Here is a 20,250-nt window from a genome sequence, read left to right as displayed (position 1 = left end):
GTTGTGCAATAAACAAATAAAAACACAGAAACTGCACAAAAAGAACAAAAACACAAGAGAAAAAATGAAGAAAAAAGAACATTAACAAAGTTAACACATCAGTAAACTAAATCATTTGGACTACAGTAAGGAAGAAATAAGATATAGCTTTAGATGTTTTTTGAATTCTGGCAAGGATATTGATGACTTACATAAGTGAAGCATAGCCCAGTAGTCTGATCGACTCCTGGGCTATGCGTGAGAAGTAGAGAAGTGAGAAGTAGTGGTCTCACCACTGAGGTCGCACAGTAGTGGCAATCTAACCGTGCTTCTATTTTGGTACGTCTCAATCCACCAACCCTTACCCCTCCCCGTTCTCTTCCTCCTATGTTGTGCACCACCAGCCCAGGCAAAGGGAGTCGCGAGGGTAGGGATGACATGGTGCGCTCGTCCAGCCACACGCCGTCCAACAAAGCCCAAATGCTGGCCATGCCGCAGTTTGGCGGCCTGCGCGACAACCTCATCAAATGTGAGCTGCAGAAGAAAGAAGACCTTTACACCTACCTGGAGGACTTCAGGTACCACTTAATTGTCACACATGTTTTTTATTAATGTGTAATACTAATCTGTAGACACAATATAACTGGGGACCCCCACCCTGACGAGCACTACAGGCATTACATTTTGTACAACACGGTTCTATTGTGAAAATAGCCGATCTACATGCTCTTGTGAGCATGTAGATCGGCTATTTTCACAATTTCTGCCTCTAATATTTGACAATTTGGCCAATGTTTAATTTGTCATTTTAGAGATATTAAAAAGTCCCTAAATTGTCACTTTAGAAATGTGCAGATACCCTCTAGTCTATACACTTGAACTTTATGCTGGTTTGTATATTGTTGAGTGAGAAAACAATGTTGCACATTAAGTTAATCATCTGGCGACCCCCCCAAATAATTTGGGGACCCCCCATGAGTTTTAATATTCAGGCTAGTTGTGTTTTCATACATTACCAAAGCTGTGATAAAAAGAAAAGACAGTGTGGGTACTGGGTAGTAATGAAGCGAAGCTACAGAATGACTGAGTGTGATTTAGAACCTAGAACAAGTCGACTTGATGTGGGGTGTATTTCCACACACTGAGCTCAACGCTACATTAAGCTGTGCTCCTTTAACCACAGCCGAGTGCATCGGCTTACAGACTTCACACACTTTGCTGGGAGGATGTGGGTTGCAGGCGTGAAGAACAAACTTCCTTTCCATCATGCTGATGTGGATTTTGGTTGAATACTGTACTACCTTTTTTACTGTTGAAGCTAATTTAGCAGATTATAGCTATAGGACAGAGTTTTTACTATTTGTTGAATTTCTTGTCAGGAGTGTTGAAGAAATAACATTTTTAAGGACAAGTGGCAGTTCAACTTATTTGTAGAGAACACTGCCCCCTGTTGGTAATTGTGCACATGCGTTTTCAATCTCCTAAATAATAATAAAAAAAAAACTCAAAGTAAAAAGCAGTGTTTTCTCCTAATAAAGTTGTTTTTCCTCTGTTTTTCCTCTGTTGTTTTCTCCCTTGTGTCTTTTAGTTTCTTCCTCGGTACATACAATGTGAACGGTCAAGCACCCAAGGAAAGCCTCCGTCCATGGCTCAGCTGCACCCCCATCCCTCCTGACATATACTGCGTGGGGTAAGTCACATCCACCCTGCTGTGGACTACAGTCACAATCAGTCTTTATATTTTCACATCACATTACAAGTAAGGTAGGTGAAATTCTTAGTAGTGCAGGCTCGTCATTGCAGTTAAAAAAATAGATAGTCATCTTATAAAAAGAGAGAGGCATAAATTGCATAATATATGACTCGTCTGCACATTACAATTAATGTGACTATAGTGCACAATAAATAAGAATGTACGGCGTATATAAATGAGTCCATGTAGAACACATTTCAGTTCAGTCTGTGCAGTGTCACCAGTCTTGGCTCTTGTTCAGCAATCTAATTGCTGCTAGATAAAAGCCGTTCTAGAGTCTGGTGGTATGGCTCCCGATGTTCCTGTATTGTTTGCCTAGCTGTGATTGTGGCAGCGGTTTGAAAAGACGATGGCTGGGGTGGTAAATGTTTATAGAGCCTCGCAGATGTCAGCACTACTTGCCAAAAGTATGCCATCCATACCCACGTGGCCACCCACAATTTAAAATGGTATTTTAAAGTGCTTCTTGTTTATTTCGTCCTCTTCTATAGTTTCCAGGAGCTGGACCTGAGCAAAGAGGCTTTCTTTTTCAACGATACACCCAGAGAGCCCGAGTGGATGTCAGCGGTAGCCGAGGCCCTGCATCCAGAAGCCAAGTATGCTTTAGTAAGGACCTTGCCTTTCTCTAACCCCCGTTGTCTGCCATAATCGCTTTGAATGTGTCTTTCTTGACCGCTGGTATTGCAAGTGATGTGAAGGTGTACGCTTTAAGAGAGACCTGAAATCGCCCGAGACCTGAAAGCTGAAGCTGGTGTGTCTGGGTGACACAGTGCTTTGGAACACCCTAAATTTGTGCAACGTTTCAGATGTTTAAATTTAACTTCAATGTGCTGTGCATCTTTTAACAGTTAGCCTCAGTCTGTCTGGCTTGTTTGGCTTTCATCTTCTTCTTTGCCATAATAACTTAAGCAAAAATAATCTGTCTGATATCCCTTCAGTACAGTTCGAGTTGCCACAGAATTACTGTATCGGTTCTATTGACCTCATAACATTTGTTTCACACCATAGTACTATGCTTTTTTGGGGATTCCACTATGAAAGTGATTGGAAGGTAGCCACATCATTCTGAAAGACTAGGAGCCATATGGAAGTTCCTTAGAGATTTCCCTTTCTTCCCCTTATTTGCTTTAATCTACTTCCCTTCTTTTGAAAAGTGCTGACTGCATGCAGCTGGTTCCCAGTTCCTGGGCTGTCATTCTGGTCTCTACAAAGTCTTTTGGAGCTTTATATACACATTAGGCATTCTAGTCACAGAGATGGTATAATAACAGCCTGCCATTTCTCAGTCACCTGTAACCCTGTGAGAAGAGCACACTTGGCTGCTCCCTAATTGACACAGGACAGCTCAGCAGGCTGAAAAATAAATGTTTTTACATCAATATGTAAATGTGGAGTCGTGTTTAGGCTGATAGACCTGACGGCTGCGCAACTGCAAAATTGTGCAATAGTGGATGACATTCTGTCATGAGCTTTATGGTTTACGGTTTTGGTTTCCATCAGGAGTCCTTTGAGAAATAAAATGCATGGGGGAAAGATCCTAATTGGCTTTATTTATTCAGATTTATATGTCTGTCATTCAGGCCTGGAATTTCATCATTTTAGGGGCACGGCCACTTGGCCTTTGGTGTTGTACATTTTTTGAGGGCACAAAGGCCAAATGCCAGGGCAGGAAGGCCATCAAATAAAACACGATTTTAGTCCATTGGAATTTAAGGGTTAGGGATGATGAAATGGATACATGATGGTATTTACAATCTGATCCATGCTCAGTCCTGACTCCTGCACCAATCAAAGTCACTGGATTGGTTTAAAGATGGGGACTCGGGGGAGTTAAGATTTCAGAATCTAAAACAAAAAAAACACTGGTGTCTACATGTCAAGAACGAGACACTGGTGTCTATTGTCTACATATTAAAAAGAAAGAGAGGATGAAATGGTAGTCAGATTGGGCATTAAGGCCACTGTGGCCAGAGGTCATGCCATTGGTTTGAGGGGCACAAGGCCAAACTGAGGGGCAAAGGCGGCCATGGCCTTCATGGCCTCCATGAAATTCCTGCCCTGCTGTCATTTATTTATTACTGTCATTCTTGATCAGATCTACATCTTCTAATAAAGTGTCTTACATTTAAGTGCCAGTTTGCACATTTGGTCATAATATATATATTACATTTATCTATACAAATGTTGGGGCAATTCTTGTCTATCTTTCTCACAATTTAGTAATAATGCCAGTTCCTGATTTCACCACTTGGCCAGTTGGCCCTGCGTCCACCAATATGTTTTTGGAGCTGTGTGAAGCACAGGCTCCCTATACGTGGCTGTGTGGGTCTGTGTGTCTGTGTGTCTGTGTGTCTGTGTGTGTGTGTGTGTGTATGTAGCCTGAACTTCCTAAACTTCGGCACGCCACTAGTCCCACAGTTTTGCCACCACACACTCGCGCCATATGTCAAATCGACCGGCTTACTCGGGAATCGTGGGCTATTACTTTTCTAAGAGAAAGGTTCTATAGTTTAATTGATATTAATTTATTAGTGAATTAATTTTCCCCATTGACTTATAATGGGAATCGCAAAAACTCACATTCAATTATTTGTCTCTCGCAAACCATAGGGGCTAGAGTTTCAAGACTTGGAGAGGAGGTTCATAATGATTTCAAGGATTAAATGAAAAATAATTGTGTCATTTGGCCGCATGGTGGCGCCATAACACCCCACTTTACGTTTTGGCCTGTAACTCTTGAACCGTAGGTCGGAAAATTAAAAATATTTTTTCCCTGGATTCCTTGGGCCATGACGCATCTCCCCATATAGGCCACGCCCATTTGCGCCATGATAGATTGTCCGCCATCTTGAATTTTCTCCAAAACACACTTTTTGCTCCTTTTCCTACATATTTTCTTCAAATGTCACAAAAATCGGTACACATGATCCACACACACACACACACACACACACACACACACACACACACACACACACACACACACACACACACACACACACACACAGCTCCACTTCACACGGGTGTGATTTTTTTCCTGAGCGCAGTGCATGTTTTTAATTGTTCATAACGGGAGAGCTGGGTTTTTGGAAACTCCAGCAGCTTGGTGGACAATAATTTACCTTGCACGAGCTTTGCAGATTTTAGCTTAATTTGTGTGTGTGTGTGTGTGTGTGTGTTCCTCCTGTGTACTGTAAATGCCAGTGAGTGTTGTACTTATGGCACATCTGGGTATTTGTGTATAACTTCTTATGCCCTGTGTGTGCACTGTGTTGTACAGGTGAAGAACGTGCGTCTGGTTGGCATCATGCTGCTGTTCTACGTGAAGAAGGAACATGCCAAGTTTATCTCTGAAGTAGAGGCTGAGTATGTGGGCACTGGCATCATGGGACGAATGGTGAGTACTGAGCACGCACGCGCACGCACGCACACACACGCACACACACGCACACACATTAGATCAGGGGTAGGCAACAATGATGATGGAGAGGGCCACTATATTTCTCACACACTCCAGAGGGCCACATTGCATATTTTTACTGTCGAGAAAAACCTCTCATCTCCAGTAAGGGTAACAAAAATAGCTGATTTACCAGCTCAAAACACGTCGCGCTGAGATGTGTTTTGAGCTTGTACATCAGCAATTTTTGCTGCTTTTGAATTGGAATCCTGAATTATCTTTTGTTACTGAATTGAAATCCTGAAATGTAACATTTTGATTGAGTTCAAATGCATTTAGTTACTGTATACTTATGTTAACAATACAAATACATTGGACATAAAAAAGACTAATATTTTAATACTACTAATACTACTATTATAGACTGAAGTAATTCAAGCGAGTTATGTTTGCATGTTTGGCATTGTAACGGCTGAAATCAATAATATATAAGTATTCCGATATTAACCTGTGGGCCTCATTAAGTGAAGGTGCGAGGAGGGTGGGAGCTAGGGTTGTTCGATATGGCCAAAAAATAAAATCTCGATTATTTTCTCTGAAATCCCGATTTTCGATTTCGATTTCGATTTTTTGTTAAAAGAATAATACATTGTTTCAACTATTTTGTTTTCATTTAAAAAATGCAAGGAAATGATTTTTTTTTTCATTATTGTTTCATTTTTTGATTTTTTTTATATAGCCAAATAGCAAAATGCAATAAAACAATAAGGGTATTAATAATAATAACTTTAGTTGTGCAACAATCACATACAACTTAGCGTCCTTAGTGTTTCATTATCAATAGTGAGTGACAAAACAGCCAAAACAAGCCAGCTCTTGGAGGCTGGTGAGGCATTTTGGTAGGCATTTCGCCTACCAAAATGTAATTCCTGGCTACGCCCCTGCCCTGCACCACTCATGCACGGAGATGTTGACTGATTGTAAACGGAGGCGAAGCGCTTCGCTTCCCGACGCAAAATTAACACAGTGACATGCAGGGACAGTAGGAGACTACAGTCGGTAGGTGGGTAACACAGAATTAATAAGCTTCTTTCAAACTACAACAAGTAAGTAAGTTTACCAGCTCAGCAGCGTTTTGTTCTGTTTTCTGCTTGAACCATCGCGAGTGAGCGCAGTGCGGTGGTGAACTCTGCTCAGTGTGACGTGCGCTAAACGCGCATCAAAGAAATTACACATCAGATAGAAAGTAGTATTAATTTGGTGTCGGACCTTGTCGTCCTGCTTTAGGAGGACGGGGCTGTGTACTTTTTGCGCGTGCAAGGCTCCAATGAGTAAGAATTTCCCTAATTAAAGTGAAAATCGATTTTACGATTTCCATTTTTTTAAATCGTCCAAAGGAAAAAAAACGGGTTACGATTAAAAATCGATTAATCGAACAACCCTAGTGGGAGCATGTTTGAGCTGCATTAAATGTAATAATTCGAACCCTGTGCAAGGCCAAAATGTAATATCTTCTCTGTATCCTCCCTTTCTTTCTCCCTCTCTTTGTTTGTCTCTGTTTTGCTTGCTGTCGCTGTTCCACAGGGCAATAAGGGTGCCGTGGCGATACGCTTTCGCTTTCACAACTCCGACATCTGTGTGGTCAACTCACATCTAGCCGCCCACATCGAGGAGTACGAGAGACGCAACCAGGACTACAAAGACATTTGCAGCCGTCTCCAATTTCGCCACCTGGATACCTCGCTTCCCCCCCTCGCCATCTTGAAGCACAAGTATGAAACCATTCACATAGAATTCAGATACAGACCCGTTGGTCTCACGAGAACCTTTCCCAGGCATTATGCCGCCACAACAAGAGGTTACCCTGTCTTTTGTCTGTCCCAATCAGTATTGACTTCTTTTTGGCTGTCAAATCTTTAGAAATTATGGATTAATTCCCAGTGTTAAATTCCATGAATGAATGTGGCCCATCACTGAGTTAGGTGGTGTTTTTTGCAACGACAAAAAAGGATTTTCAGAAAGCAAGATATGTCCTATAATAGAAATAGAAATATTTAACAAACTTAAATGTAAAGGTATGTTAACAGTTTTAAGGATATAAATTATGATTATCAGGATGGCGTCCCATGCCCAATATAATGGATTCAATCATAAATATTGCTGTTTCTGTAGACTGTGATTATCATCAGTTAATTTAAATTCACATCAGAAGCATGAAATGATCTGTTCTCTGGCATGTCGTTGTGTGACAGCGTGGTCCTGTGGATTGGAGACCTCAACTACCGGATCAGTGACCTTGATGTTGAACGTGTGAAGGATCTAATCACCAGGAAAGACTTTGAAAAGCTGCACAACTATGACCAGGTTAATGTCCAACACTCTGTTTTGAGTCTTTGTCTCCAGCATTGTGTTGCTGTTGGGCAGAAACCTCCATATTTCAACTTTTTTAGTTTTTTCGGAAACTTTGTCACACTACACTACAGTGTCACACAAAAGTAGCAAACATAGCCGATCTACAAGATCACAATGACTCATGGTGAGCCGAGCGTTTAGAGCTGCTATTTTTGAAATGTTTTAAAGTGAAAGTGGTCAAGTGTCTCTGTGGGTTTTATAAATATTGAACCTTTTAAAAGTATTAACACAAGGTTGTTTAAATCGGATCCATTTGGAACACATGTTCTTTTTTTCCCCTATTTCCATTTCCAAAACAGTTTGGACATACCAGGCTTCCACCTGACAGCGACGATTATAAGAGGCACAAACTGTACAAAATCATCGATAAATACTTTTGATTCACTGTGATTACAGAAGGCTTTTGATTACAGAATCAATTACACGTATTGACCCTTGAGGGTGAAAACACACTGGACGTGTATTGCGACTGAAATGTTTGCTGCTTCCTGTGGTTCTCAGCTGAAGAGGCAGATTGACGAGGAGGCGGTATTTGTGGGTTTCATGGAGGGTGTAATCGACTTCCAGCCCACCTACAAATATGACACAGGCTCTGACCAGTGGGACACAAGGTAAACTCTCTCACAGGTCTACCAGGGTTCATGCACACAGTGGAAAAATAGATGGCTAAATGGAAGACAAAAAATTATCACAAAATCATTAAGCTTCATTAGCTTAATAATTTAAAGCCAATTAAGACTTACTGACTTAATTGTATGATGAATAGCGAAAATCTACAGGCTTATGGCGAGTCACATCAGAATGCCTTGTCAGCTTGAAATTCTATTCAGCAATAAAAATAAATAAATAAATGTCTGGTAAACTATCCCGATCGTGTGAATTCACATTATCATGTGTCTTCTGCAGACCCGTCTGGTCCCCAAACACTGGGTGGGCGTTTTGCAAAAAAACTAAAAGGGAATTCACAAGACGAGATGGTTTATCAGGCTAAGGATGCCAGGTTGAAAGTGGGGAAATATATTCTGCAGCATTAATTATATTTTTTAAATAATTTTGTTATTTCTCGGTTACTTTTTCGTTTCAGTGAAAAATGTCGGGCGCCTGCCTGGTGCGATCGCATCCTGTGGCGAGGGAAGAACATAAGACAGCAGCACTACCAGAGTCACATGCCACTGAAGACCAGTGATCACAAGCCAGTCAGCTCCCTGCTTGAGATCGGGGTGAGACCAGAATACACTCTGTCAATGCGTTGATGCCACCTCTCCTCCCTCCCTTTTCCATTTCTATTGTATTCGGCTTCCTAAAATGTTTTTAAAATGGGCTCTAAAAAGCGTGCCATCTGTCTGCCTTACTCACTTGAAAAACTAGCTATGTGACAATAAATACAATTTCCGTTCGACTTTTGACTAGTAATAGCACTCTAATCGTCTCAATTTTGTTTTTTTCTTTTCACAATGCATGAAATCCTGCTGTAGCAAACTTGCTTAAAGGGGTCATCTGTGTTCTGCTTTCCCGGTTTCATTCCAGCTGCTTTAAAAAAATATATACCCATTCATTCCCTCTTGTTTTTAAATCACATGTCCGGGACAAGTGCCATGGCCTCAATTAAGGGTTCTTTCAAATGAAATATTTACACAAGCACGAGTTCTGTCCTCCACTGTTTCTTTTTTTCTGACACTGATGTGCTCTGTTTCCATTTGCTCTTGCAGATCAAGGTAGTGGACGAGGAGGCCCACAAGAAAACCTTTGAAGAGATTGTACGCTCTATTGACAAGATGGAGAACGAGTGCATTCCGTCCGTAACCTTGTCCAAGCGAGAGGTGAGGGCTTACCCAAATTATGATAAAGCAAGCCATAATGCCCCCAAACATTAGTCTCCAACTGACCCTGACATATGTGGTGGTGACGTGTTACCATACTGTATATATCTTAGCATCCATCTCTCTCTGTCTTCAGCATTGTATTTTAAAGCTCTGTCCGACTGTCGAAAGCGACTTGGTCATCAGCCCCCTCCTGAACTGTAATCAGGTTCTTTGACGTTAAAGTAATTTGGCAATGATTTTGGTCAGATTACTGACTTATGTATCCATTAAAGACCCAGTGAAATCAAAAATATGTTTTTCACACTTTAAGAGTATATCTGATAATATGGCCATAACTAACACTGGATGCCAAAAAAGGGAAGAATGTGTGTATTATAATGAAACAATTATTGCCCTAAGTCCAGCCCTTAAACAAAAACGTAATGCGTGATGACGAATGTCAATGCTATTTAATAATTCACAAGGTCAGAATGACTGACAGGTGCCTGTGTCAATCAACGTCATCTACTTCAACTTCAACTCTTCCCCATGAGCCGCTGGTTCGTGTGGATTCCCACGCCTCCCCGTTTGTCCTTTCCGCACAACCGAGCCAGTGTGTTTTGCGTGTTGGGACTCCCTTTTTTGCAGATCTTTCAGTCCGTGTGTATCAAAAAAGAACCTCGGTTAAGGCCGCAGAAGCTTGTGGCTGCGCAGAGGTGCCGAAAGTCAGGGGGATGAAGATTTACTATTCTGGCCCACCTGGTTTACAACTTCTAATGGCGCTGAGTCGGCTCAAGCAGACGGCGCGCCTCCGTCGTCTCCAGACTCCACCTTAACCGAGGTGCTTTTTGATACACGCGGATTGAAAGACCTGCAAAAAAGGGACTCCCATAGCGCGACGCTGTGACACTGATCAGTTGTTCGTCAGCACCGCCAGTCTTTACATATTAATGTCTTCAATGAGTTATGGCCTGTTTATTTTTTGACCATCAAATCACATTCCTCCAAGCGCTATGTCCCTCCTTTCTGAACCGTTTCAGTAGGAACCATAAGGAAGTGGAGCGAGTGGAAAACTTCCGTTTCAGCCCCAATAATTATTTTAAAGATGCCGTTCAGTTTCATTGTGGTTGCTGGCCAGCTTGAGTACAATATCTTTCATGCGGTGGTCTATATCGAACATTACATTGTATGGATGTGAAGTGCCACTAAGTGAGTGATGTGCCACTCTCTCCATCAGGGTAATGGGTATTTCATCTCATGCCTATCCTTGTTATTAACAGCATACATTTGCAATGCTATCAAAGGGAGTGGACTTTGTCCACGTTACCATTTATTTTAAATGTATTCATTTGATATCTTATATTTTCTGTATCTATTATGAGCATTTTGTCTGTATCCCTTTGCATTAACCATGGGGTTTGAACTTTAACGTGAATGTCGTCTGGCTCTCTGTCTCCTTTGCCTGTCGTCCTCCAGTTCCACTTTAAGGATGTGAAATACATGCAGCACCAGGCAGAGACGCTGAGCCTATACAACGACGGGCAGGTCCCGTGTCAGTTTGAGTTTATCCAGAAGCTAGATGAGCCCACCTACTGTAAGCCCTGGCTCGCTGCCAGCCCGCCCAAGGGCTTCATTGCTCAGGGTGAGTAGCAGTCACTGTTAACGTCAAGCGGACATGGTTATCGGTTTGACGAAGTAACGTGGCGAGGACCATGACATATGAAGCGTGATGATGTCCGGGTGCGCCGGATGAAAGATTGCTTTGATTTTGACTTAAGCCATCAGTTGACGCCGGCACTCACTCTCCCATCGCGACATTTAATGGTGGCAAGGCAATTTCAGATGCCCCGTGCAAGAGCCCTCTAAATAATGGAGGGATGCTAGGGCTCATGATGGGAGGGACAGAGTGATAGTGTTGGAGGTTTCTCAGCGCTTTCTCTTTCCTTTTTTTCACTGAATCGCTGTTTTAACAAGGGGACTGTGTATGTCCATATTACAACTTTTTATGTTTTCATAAATTAATGCCTTTGTTGTACAAGAGTGTCACACAAAAGTTGTAAATATTGCTGATGGACAAGATCACAATGCGTCACATTGTTAGTGTGTAGAAAAGATCGACACGTTTCACTATTTTGAAATATGAACGTGAAAGTGTAGCTGTTTTTATGTTATTTTTTCTATTTCCTGAAAAGAATCTGTTTTGACATACTGTAGAAGGTTTCTTCCAGACAGCGATGAAGTATATGTTTTTAATCACTTTGACAATGCTTCAGCAAAGTAAAGTGTAACCTCAAGTGTTTTACTGGCCCAGAGCAAAAGCCACAAATTATAACAGCATTTGTTGGACCATGGTGCATCAGCACTTGATCTATCAAAGTCCAGCCATACCCCATTCATCTTACACTATCTATCTATCTTAAACTCTTGTCTGTATGTCTCTCTTTCCCCCTGTCTCTTTCTTTCTCTCTGTCTCTCTCTCAACACCCAGGCGGCCGTGTGGACATCGACCTGGAGGTGTTCGTCAACCGTTCGACGGCTCCCGACCTGAACTCGGGCCGGCAGGAGATTGAGGACATCCTTGTGCTCCACTTGGAGAGGGGGAAGGACTACTTCCTCTCCGTCTCCGGCAACTACCTGCCCAGTTGCTTCGGCAGCTCCATCCACACACTGTGCCAGCTGAGAGAGCCCATCCAGGACATGCCTCAGGAGACCATCCGTGAACTGGTTAGTGCCCCCGCCCCCGCCAGGTGCAAAGAGCAGGAACAGCACCTTCCAGCCCCGGGCTTCTCACTAGAGCTGGAAGAAGCTGGTGTTCCTTCTCTTTTCTTACTTTTTGGATTAATCGAATAATTAGCCCTATTTTATACTTTGTCATGTAATGGTGTTGCAAAACAAAAGCTGATTTCGCTTGTATGCGGTAGATGCGGTAGATCTAGTGTCTGTATTTTTGAAGATCTTTGAAAGCATTTAGAAATAATTGACTATTTTATGAAAATAGATTTATAGGTGATTTATAATCAATTATATTGATTAGTTTGATTAACTGTTGCATTTGTATCAACATGTACAGTATCAAGTGATGGGGAAGCAAAAGTGGCTGAATGGGTGTTTCAAAAATGCCTAATTCAAAGTTGTTGTTGTTGTTGTTGTGCACAACCAGCCTGGACAATTCAGCAAGGAATGCCACTTTGTGATAATGCAGTTATGTAAACTAGCTTAAGGGAAATTGACAATGCTAATGGTCAAATTGTTTATTAGCTTTTCTGCTGTTTGTGTGGATTGAAATCTGATGAATCAAACTGAAGGCTGCCTTTTCTTAAATTTCCCAGAGAATGGGGTCAAAGGAATGAAATGTGTCTTGGAACACTTTCCACAGCTTGTTGCCAAGCTATTGTAGCACCCTTTGGCCAGGAACTTGTTAGTGAAAGGGCAGCCCATATGGCAATTAACATTAGAAAAATGCCTTCCGAACGTCCAAATGTGTTCCAAAATGCGGTACCTCAATGCAAGACTGGCTGCTTTCACCAAAACTGCTCATTATTTGAAAGCTTCATAAACAGTATGAAACAGGCGACTTCCACAAAATGAAAGAACTGCACATCAGAGCGACAAACAATCATTAATGACCGTTTCCATATCATTGACTCCCTCCCTCCCCATCCCCACATCTGCCCTTTTCTCATTTAGATGAGTGGCTCTTTTTCGGGGCCAGCATTCCCTTACCACAACGCACTCCCAATTTAAATATACTCTGAAGATTTGTGTTTATTTATTATTCTGTGTTGCTTATATAACTTAGACAAAACATCTAAATGAATGCCAAATGGCAGATTTAATATTAAACTGGTCTGTTTCCCAGGGAGAAAGAAAAACCCTGTGACCATTTGAAGTAGAATTGTATAGCCTTAAATAAAGTAGGCTCTTTCAGGGTACTGACTGGTCTCACATAACATATCAAGATTTTTCTTTAATACATTTCAAGTTAACTCTTTGAGTGCCACCCCTTTCACCACTAGAGGGCGCCCAGTGACCAGAGAAAATCCCATAGAGATATGATGGTATATGCAGGTATATGCAGAAGCCCTGCAGCCATGACTTGCCTGGACACTTTCCTTTGTGCATGTACAGGAAGAGGATGAAGTTAGCTTGAAGTTAGCTATTGGCTACCAAGCATTTTAGAAGCCTTATTTTCGTCAACTTAGCCATGATTAAACCTTGCACACCTCATGCATGGGAAAAAAACAGAGAAGAATGAGCTCTAAAAAATCCAATGCAATCCTGGATTGCATTGGAGTGGATTTGTGCAGTTTGTTCACAGCTTTCAAACAAAAAAATCCGATTGGAAATCCGTTCAGGCATTCTTGAGATAATCGCCATTATGTTTTACATGTTATGTAAACAAACATGGCTGCCCTGTATGTTAGATGGGGTTGTATGGGGGTGGAACATGCAAAATCGCGATTGAAATCATGTTCACCAGATTTGATGGGGTCCAAAAAAAAAAAAAAAAAAATCAAAAAATTTTTTTTCCAAAAAATTTTTTTTTTTTTTTTTTTTTTTTTTTTTTTTTTTTTTTTTTTTTTTTTAAAAGCCGAACTTGTTCGGGATCGGCACACTGCGATACGCTAATAAAGCCGAACTAGTTCGGGATTGGCACTCAATGAGTTAAAATCACTCTCACGGTTAGTATGTAGCTTTGCCATTTATACACACAGACCTGCTGAATCCGGGAAAATCCCAGTTGGGCGGCGGTGTAGCGTTAGGCGGCAAGCGTACAGCTATGAGACCCCATTGATTTCTTGACGAAAATTTGATGAGCAATGCAATGGTTATATGTCACAGTTATTGTCCACGACATTGCAAGCGGCGCGAAGGCCAGCGGACCTTGGTCCTGCTCTTCGCGCCCGAGCGCCGCAGGCACAAGTGCCCGCGAAGAGCTACGAAGCCGAGTTACGAAGCCGTGGTGAATGCAATCGTTATGTGATCACGATAAACGCATGAATGGGATGAAGATCGCTTGCTTTACAGTCTGTTGGAAAGGCTCCCCCACCGCCTTATCGCTGCACCGCCCAACTGGGACACCGCCCAACTGGGACTAGCCCCTGAATCCATTGCATTTGTCAACAAACTATTGAAAAAAATAGTGGTGTTTTTTGCCCAGCACTGCTAGGACACTGTCAAACTGGCATGGATAATGGATAGTAAGGATGAGCAACCTTGTGGCGCCTGAATAAGGAAGAAAGCAAAAATCTTTCTAATGTTGGCGTCTGCCTTAAGAAATTTGCTGCTGTTACAGTGATATTGATGTGACTCTGATGGTATGATTGCGAATGCAAAGTTCTTTCAAGGAACAATGCTTCTGACGACAGGTCAAGCCCCGAGAGTTGTAGTTCCAACTTCCAGTCACATGAAGTTTCAGAGTGGAAAAACCGCAGTTTTCCTGGGATAGCAGAACTTGTGACTAGTGTCTTCAACAACGCTTCTGGGAAACACAATTTAGGCCTCGTAGACGTCCCAGACATGCTTCCTCCTGTACAAAACTCCATTCAAGTCTTTATATGTTGTCTGAAAAGGAATCCATTGCATTTGTCAATAAAACTATCGATAAGTGTTTTTATGAAAGTTGGGAATGACTCCCAAGAACATTGAAACTATTCAGCCATATCAGATTACCAGCTACTAATAAACCCTTATTATACCAATTAAGGCCCATTCCCACTGGGCCAGATAACAGATATCTGGACATATTTCTCCAGATATTTTTCCATGCAAAGTGGATGGTAGATACAGATAAAAAAAATATTTGCCACAGATAAAAGTATCTGTGGCAAATATCTGTGGTAGACTTTTTTTTTGTATCTGTATCTACCATCCACTTTGCATGGAAAAATATCTGGAGAAATATCTCCAGATATCTGTTATCTGGCCCAGTGGGAATGGGCCTTTAGACTTACAACTAAATGCCAATGGCCAAGGTTTGCGATTCACAAACCCTACCTCAATTGACTGCAGCCAACATCGGCTGGCTTTTGCAGCCAACATCGGCTGGCTTCAGACATACTGAGATTAAGATTTTTTTCAACTAAATATGATTGCAGTTTTTCTACAACATTCAATGTTTTGTCTTATCTGCACTGGACCTTAGAAAGCCTTATCTAATGTTTGCTGTACATATACGTATCATATGTGTGTTTACATTTGTCTCAAACTCTGTACATACAGGCCAATGCACTACACACACACACACACACACACACACACACACACACACACACACACACACACACACACACACACACACACACACACACACACACACATACACACACACACACACACACACACACACTCCTCTGTTTGCTCTTGATTGAGATGTCCAGTATGGAATCTCTTTGACTGGACTACAGAACGTTCATTATTTATTCTGTTTGTATCCTCAACAGAGTGAGACGTCAGTGGACGAGAGCACGATCACGTCAGTGGATGAGAGCACGATCACTGAAAAACCCCTAGACATTCCTAAAGAAATCTGGATGATGGTGGATCATTTATTCCGTAATGCCATCAAACAGGTCAGGACATGACACAGTGAACAACCCGTCTTAATGTTAATAACGCAATACACATCTTCTTGTTTGTGCTTGGCTGGATTTTTGTTTGCAACAGTTTCATACCCTTACAGAATTCTGAGTGAATTGTGTAACTTTTGGCCTTCTCCCAGCTGTGTTCGCCTGTCTTACAAGGACAGATATATTAAGCTCTCTGCTCTCCACAGCAACCCTGCAGAGTGAGAAGTTGGAATGTTTTTAAGCTTTCTTCTTGTTTCTCGCAGCTATTAAGAAACTGGGGTGACTGCAGTAAGGGTTTTGCTCGAGGGCTTGACTGACTTTGCCTTATTGCGTAGCTTCTGGGTTCTTGCTATAATTAAGTAACGTAATGTTAATTTAAAGAGCCCTGAAGAAAGAATAATATGTGCTGTATTTTAAAAGTCCAATAAAGTTTTTCTGAGGCTGCATTAGCTGGTTACATTTGTATAATGTTCTCCGAGTAAACATGTTGAGAAAGTTTGGTCATCATTTTCTTTCTTTGTCATTTATGTATTTCGTAGGAGGACCTCTTTCAGCAGCCTGGGCTCCGCAGTGAATTTCAGGAAATACGGGATTGCCTTGATACAGGCATGCCAGATTCTATTCGTATCCTTTAACGCTTTCATTATAATAACCAACCACCTAGATGAGATATTCCTATCTTATCCACATTACGCTATTGTACCTTTTCTTTCTGTTCATAGCAGGTGAACATTGGGCGAAGATGGGCAAAGAGATTTGGTGTAGTGGGGTAAAAAAAGGATATCTGGGATGGGGGTTTAAGATGGGGGTTTAAGTGGTTAATATCTCAATTATGCCTCATTAAACATTGAATATCTGTTAGGTTACGTTTTTGGAACATTGATTTATAATCATTTAGGTGATACTGATGCCAACTGACAGTGAGCCAGGGATGGAGTTCTTCAGTGTGGCATTGAAGCACAGCCTCTCTAATAACTGTGTCCACTACCTGAGGTGGTGGGGCAGATACAGATCCACACACTGACAGAGGGAGATATGCCCTTGACTATGCATTAACTACCAGCTGGCAGTAACCACTCTGTGGCAGAGGCCTTGCTTCTCCTCCTAGACGCCCTCCCGGAGCCCGTGGTGCCCTACTCCCTCTACCAGCAGTGCCTAGAGTGCTGCTCCAACGCCAGTCAGTGTAAGAAGGTCAGTCAGGAAGGAGCCCTTAACAAATCACACATCATGCTTAATGTCATTTAGTCATTTTTTTAATGACAACATTGATTTTTAATAGACTGTTGATGTTAATATAGCGGGGTGGCTTCTCTTCTACTTTTCAGATTATCTCCATGCTACCTCGGTGCCATAAAAATGTGTTCAACTATCTAGCTGCCTTTCTCCGCGAGCTGTTGAAAAATGCTGCGTTCAATCGACTCGACATCAACATTTTGGGTAAGAAATGGAGTGTAAATGTCTTGACTTTGTTCTGCCTTTCGTTTCTGCTGTTTTTTGCTTAAATTGAGTGCCAGCCTATCACCACTAGAGGGCGCCCAGTGACCAGAGAATAATAGAGATATGCTGGCATGCAGAGATATGCTGGTAATGCATGCCCAAGCCCTGGAGCCCAAGCCCAAGCCCTACTTGCCTGAACACTTTCCTTTGTGCATGTACAGGAAGAGGATGAAGTTAGCTTGAAGTTAGCTATTGGCTACCAAGCATTTTAGAAGCCTTATTTTCGTCAACTTAGCCATGATTAAACCTTGCACACCTCATGCATGGGAAAAAAACAGAGAAGAATGAGCTCTAAAAAATTGCATTGGAGTGGATTTGTGCAGTTTGTTCACAGCTTTCAAACAAAAAAATCCGATTGGAAATCCGTTCAGGCATTCTTGAGATAATCGCCATTATGTTTTACATGTAATGTAAACAAAAATGGCTGCCCTGTATGTTAGATGGGGTTGTATGGGGGTGGAACATGCAAAATCGCGATTGAAATCATGTTCACCAGATTTGATGGGGTCCAAAAAAAAAAAAAAAAAATTCAAAAATTTTTTTTTCAATTTTTTTTTTTTTTTTAAAAGCCGAACTTGTTCGGGATCGGCACTCTACGATACGCTAATAAAGCCGAACTAGTTCGGGATTGGCACTCAATGAGTTAAGTCAAAAGATCAAGTAAGGAAAGAGAAGAAAATTGTATCGGTGACAAATTGAGTCGATGACATCCCATGAAATTTGGCATCCTTAGTTGATCATAAAATCCGTTTCATGATTTGATTTGTGGTTCATTATTTTCATGGCTGATCACATAATATAATCCACCCATAATATAATCAAAGGATTAGCATACGTTTTAAAACCTGCAGATATAATTGCTGTCACCACCACCTCATTGTAGACCTGGCATCCTATAGTGTATGTACATATTATAATATACTGTATGTATTTTATATTATACTGTTTAAACTGATGATAGGATCCTGGTTTACCTATGATCCAAGATTGCTATTTCTATGCATTTGATGTATTACTTTGTGTTTTCCTTGCTTACTTTAAATCGCTCTGGATTAAGAGCATCTGAGCAAATCCAGCATAACCAGTAGCGTGTTCTGGGGAATAAAGATGAAGACCATTGTTTTATTTTCTCCTTTTCTTTCTGAATCTGCATAGCTACCATTTTTGCTGCCTTGCTCCTGAAGTCCCCCACAAAGCAGGACCTGGCAGAAAAGAGGAAAACACAGGAGTTCTTTCACCACTTCTTGATTCAGGATCTCTCCTAAATCGAAGCGTAGGCTGCTCCCTCTTGTCTACCATGAAGAATAGTGAACACGTAAATAGAATTGCCATGTAAAGCTCAGTATTTGATACATTGTAATGATTTCCTCTATATTCCTAGATGGGTCTTTGTATAGGCCAGTGGTGTAGTCAAGTCAAAACAGGTGGGCATACTGTCAGTTAAGGAGGAAGATGCATCACTGCAGTCAGCCATGACAACCTAAATACCAAGGTTCTGATGTCCGATCAATAATTAGCCGCAACCTCAACCATTGACAGTCCATACATCCAAACAGAAAAGTCCTATTTGATTGTATTAAACAACGTTTAACTTGCCAAACATTGCAGCTGTTCTGAAAGCTTTAATTGTCCTCTTTCTATGTGCGAAGTCTGTTTCATAAAAAAACACTGTAGTCATGTTATGAGCTACTTTCTGTCAATACATTCTGTGTAGGTGATTTATTTTCTAAGCCTTGGAGTTTGGAAGCGCTTTTCAATAACGCAACGTCCTTCTGCCTCCTGCATTACGTGCAATTTAGAAACTGATGGTACACATGTCCGTTAAGTGATTTCCAATGAGCGCTTCCAAACTTAACACTTAAATTATAGATAGAAAGAGGAGCTTTCAGTGCTGCAAAGTTGGTGAGTTTGACGTTGTTTATCAGCTAGGACTTTTCTGTTTGATGTATGGGCTGTCAATGGTTGAGGTTGCAACTCTAGATTCAACAATAACATACAAAAATCTAGAGTTGCAAGTTGCTGCTCATCAATAATATATTGTTGCAAAACTGTCTTATATGCATTTCTCCAAAATGTTGAAACGATGACCTGCAAGATGTCATTTTGTGTCACCGTACAGTCCATAATGTGAAACGGTGTGTTTGATTGAGGTAATTGTTTCAAAATTTGTCAAAGAAATACACTGAAGACCAAAGGCTATTTTATGCCATACTATATTATTGATCTCCTCACATCGAAACAATGGGATTTAGGCTGAAAATCATCCAAGTTTAATTTAAGTTTTCATCTGCCTTTGACGCCTATCCTGTACACCCTTTTCTTTCACATGTGTTTACGTTCTCTTCTGTTTGGTTTCCGTTTTTCTACTGATGGCACGCACTGTTGTACAGAAAGGTTTAATGGGCATATCATGCCTGTATTTCAGTTAGACTACACCACTGATAAGATTGTTTTGATTGATTGTCTTATTTGATTTAAATAAGTATCTTTTACAGCAATGTTTGTGAGCTGTACAGCTTTTATTGTATATCACAGAGCAGCTGTGGAGAGCTGGTTATTTTTAATGTATATATTAACGTTTATTTAAAAAAAGAGAGATAATTTGTATTTTGATGTTTCAAGTCACCCAGCAGCTGATTGTTCTTTTTATATATATAAAAAGTGCTGAAAAAAGAAAGTGTCTCATTATTGTTATTTATTTTATATATTTTTTAATTGTATCGTTATTATTTTATCATTAGCATCTGAAAAAAAGGGATGTTGATTAATGTGATCATGAAACTAATTATGCCGTTAACTTTCTGTTTCTCGATCTAGTAAACTACTCTGCATGATGCT

General features: G+C 41.1%; 1 protein-coding gene across 2 annotated transcripts in view; it reads left to right on the top strand.

Annotated features, from left to right (window-relative positions):
• Positions 1 to 19,999, top strand: part of inpp5b (inositol polyphosphate-5-phosphatase B) — a 38,162-nt gene extending 18,163 nt beyond the window's left edge. For both annotated transcript variants that reach the window (XM_080737096.1, XM_080737097.1), the window contains 16 exons: positions 384 to 557; positions 1,568 to 1,669; positions 2,224 to 2,338; positions 5,013 to 5,129; positions 6,717 to 6,904; positions 7,385 to 7,496; positions 8,046 to 8,155; positions 8,629 to 8,764; positions 9,254 to 9,364; positions 10,823 to 10,988; positions 11,835 to 12,070; positions 15,790 to 15,918; positions 16,455 to 16,539; positions 16,979 to 17,106; positions 17,241 to 17,352; positions 18,568 to 19,999. In XM_080737096.1, coding sequence (XP_080593222.1) covers positions 384 to 557; positions 1,568 to 1,669; positions 2,224 to 2,338; positions 5,013 to 5,129; positions 6,717 to 6,904; positions 7,385 to 7,496; positions 8,046 to 8,155; positions 8,629 to 8,764; positions 9,254 to 9,364; positions 10,823 to 10,988; positions 11,835 to 12,070; positions 15,790 to 15,918; positions 16,455 to 16,539; positions 16,979 to 17,106; positions 17,241 to 17,352; positions 18,568 to 18,677 — 2,131 coding nt within the window. In that variant the 3' untranslated portion in view covers positions 18,678 to 19,999. The remainder of the gene's footprint in view (positions 1 to 383; positions 558 to 1,567; positions 1,670 to 2,223; positions 2,339 to 5,012; positions 5,130 to 6,716; positions 6,905 to 7,384; positions 7,497 to 8,045; positions 8,156 to 8,628; positions 8,765 to 9,253; positions 9,365 to 10,822; positions 10,989 to 11,834; positions 12,071 to 15,789; positions 15,919 to 16,454; positions 16,540 to 16,978; positions 17,107 to 17,240; positions 17,353 to 18,567) is intronic.
• The last annotated feature ends 251 nt before the right edge of the window (positions 20,000 to 20,250 follow it).

This window comes from Nannobrachium achirus (assembly GCF_963921795.1).
Source record: "Nannobrachium achirus genome assembly, chromosome: 2".
Lineage (NCBI taxonomy): Eukaryota > Metazoa > Chordata > Actinopteri > Myctophiformes > Myctophidae > Nannobrachium > Nannobrachium achirus.
The sequence above is the reverse complement of the archived record's forward strand: the minus strand, read 5'-3'. Positions and strand labels throughout refer to the sequence as shown.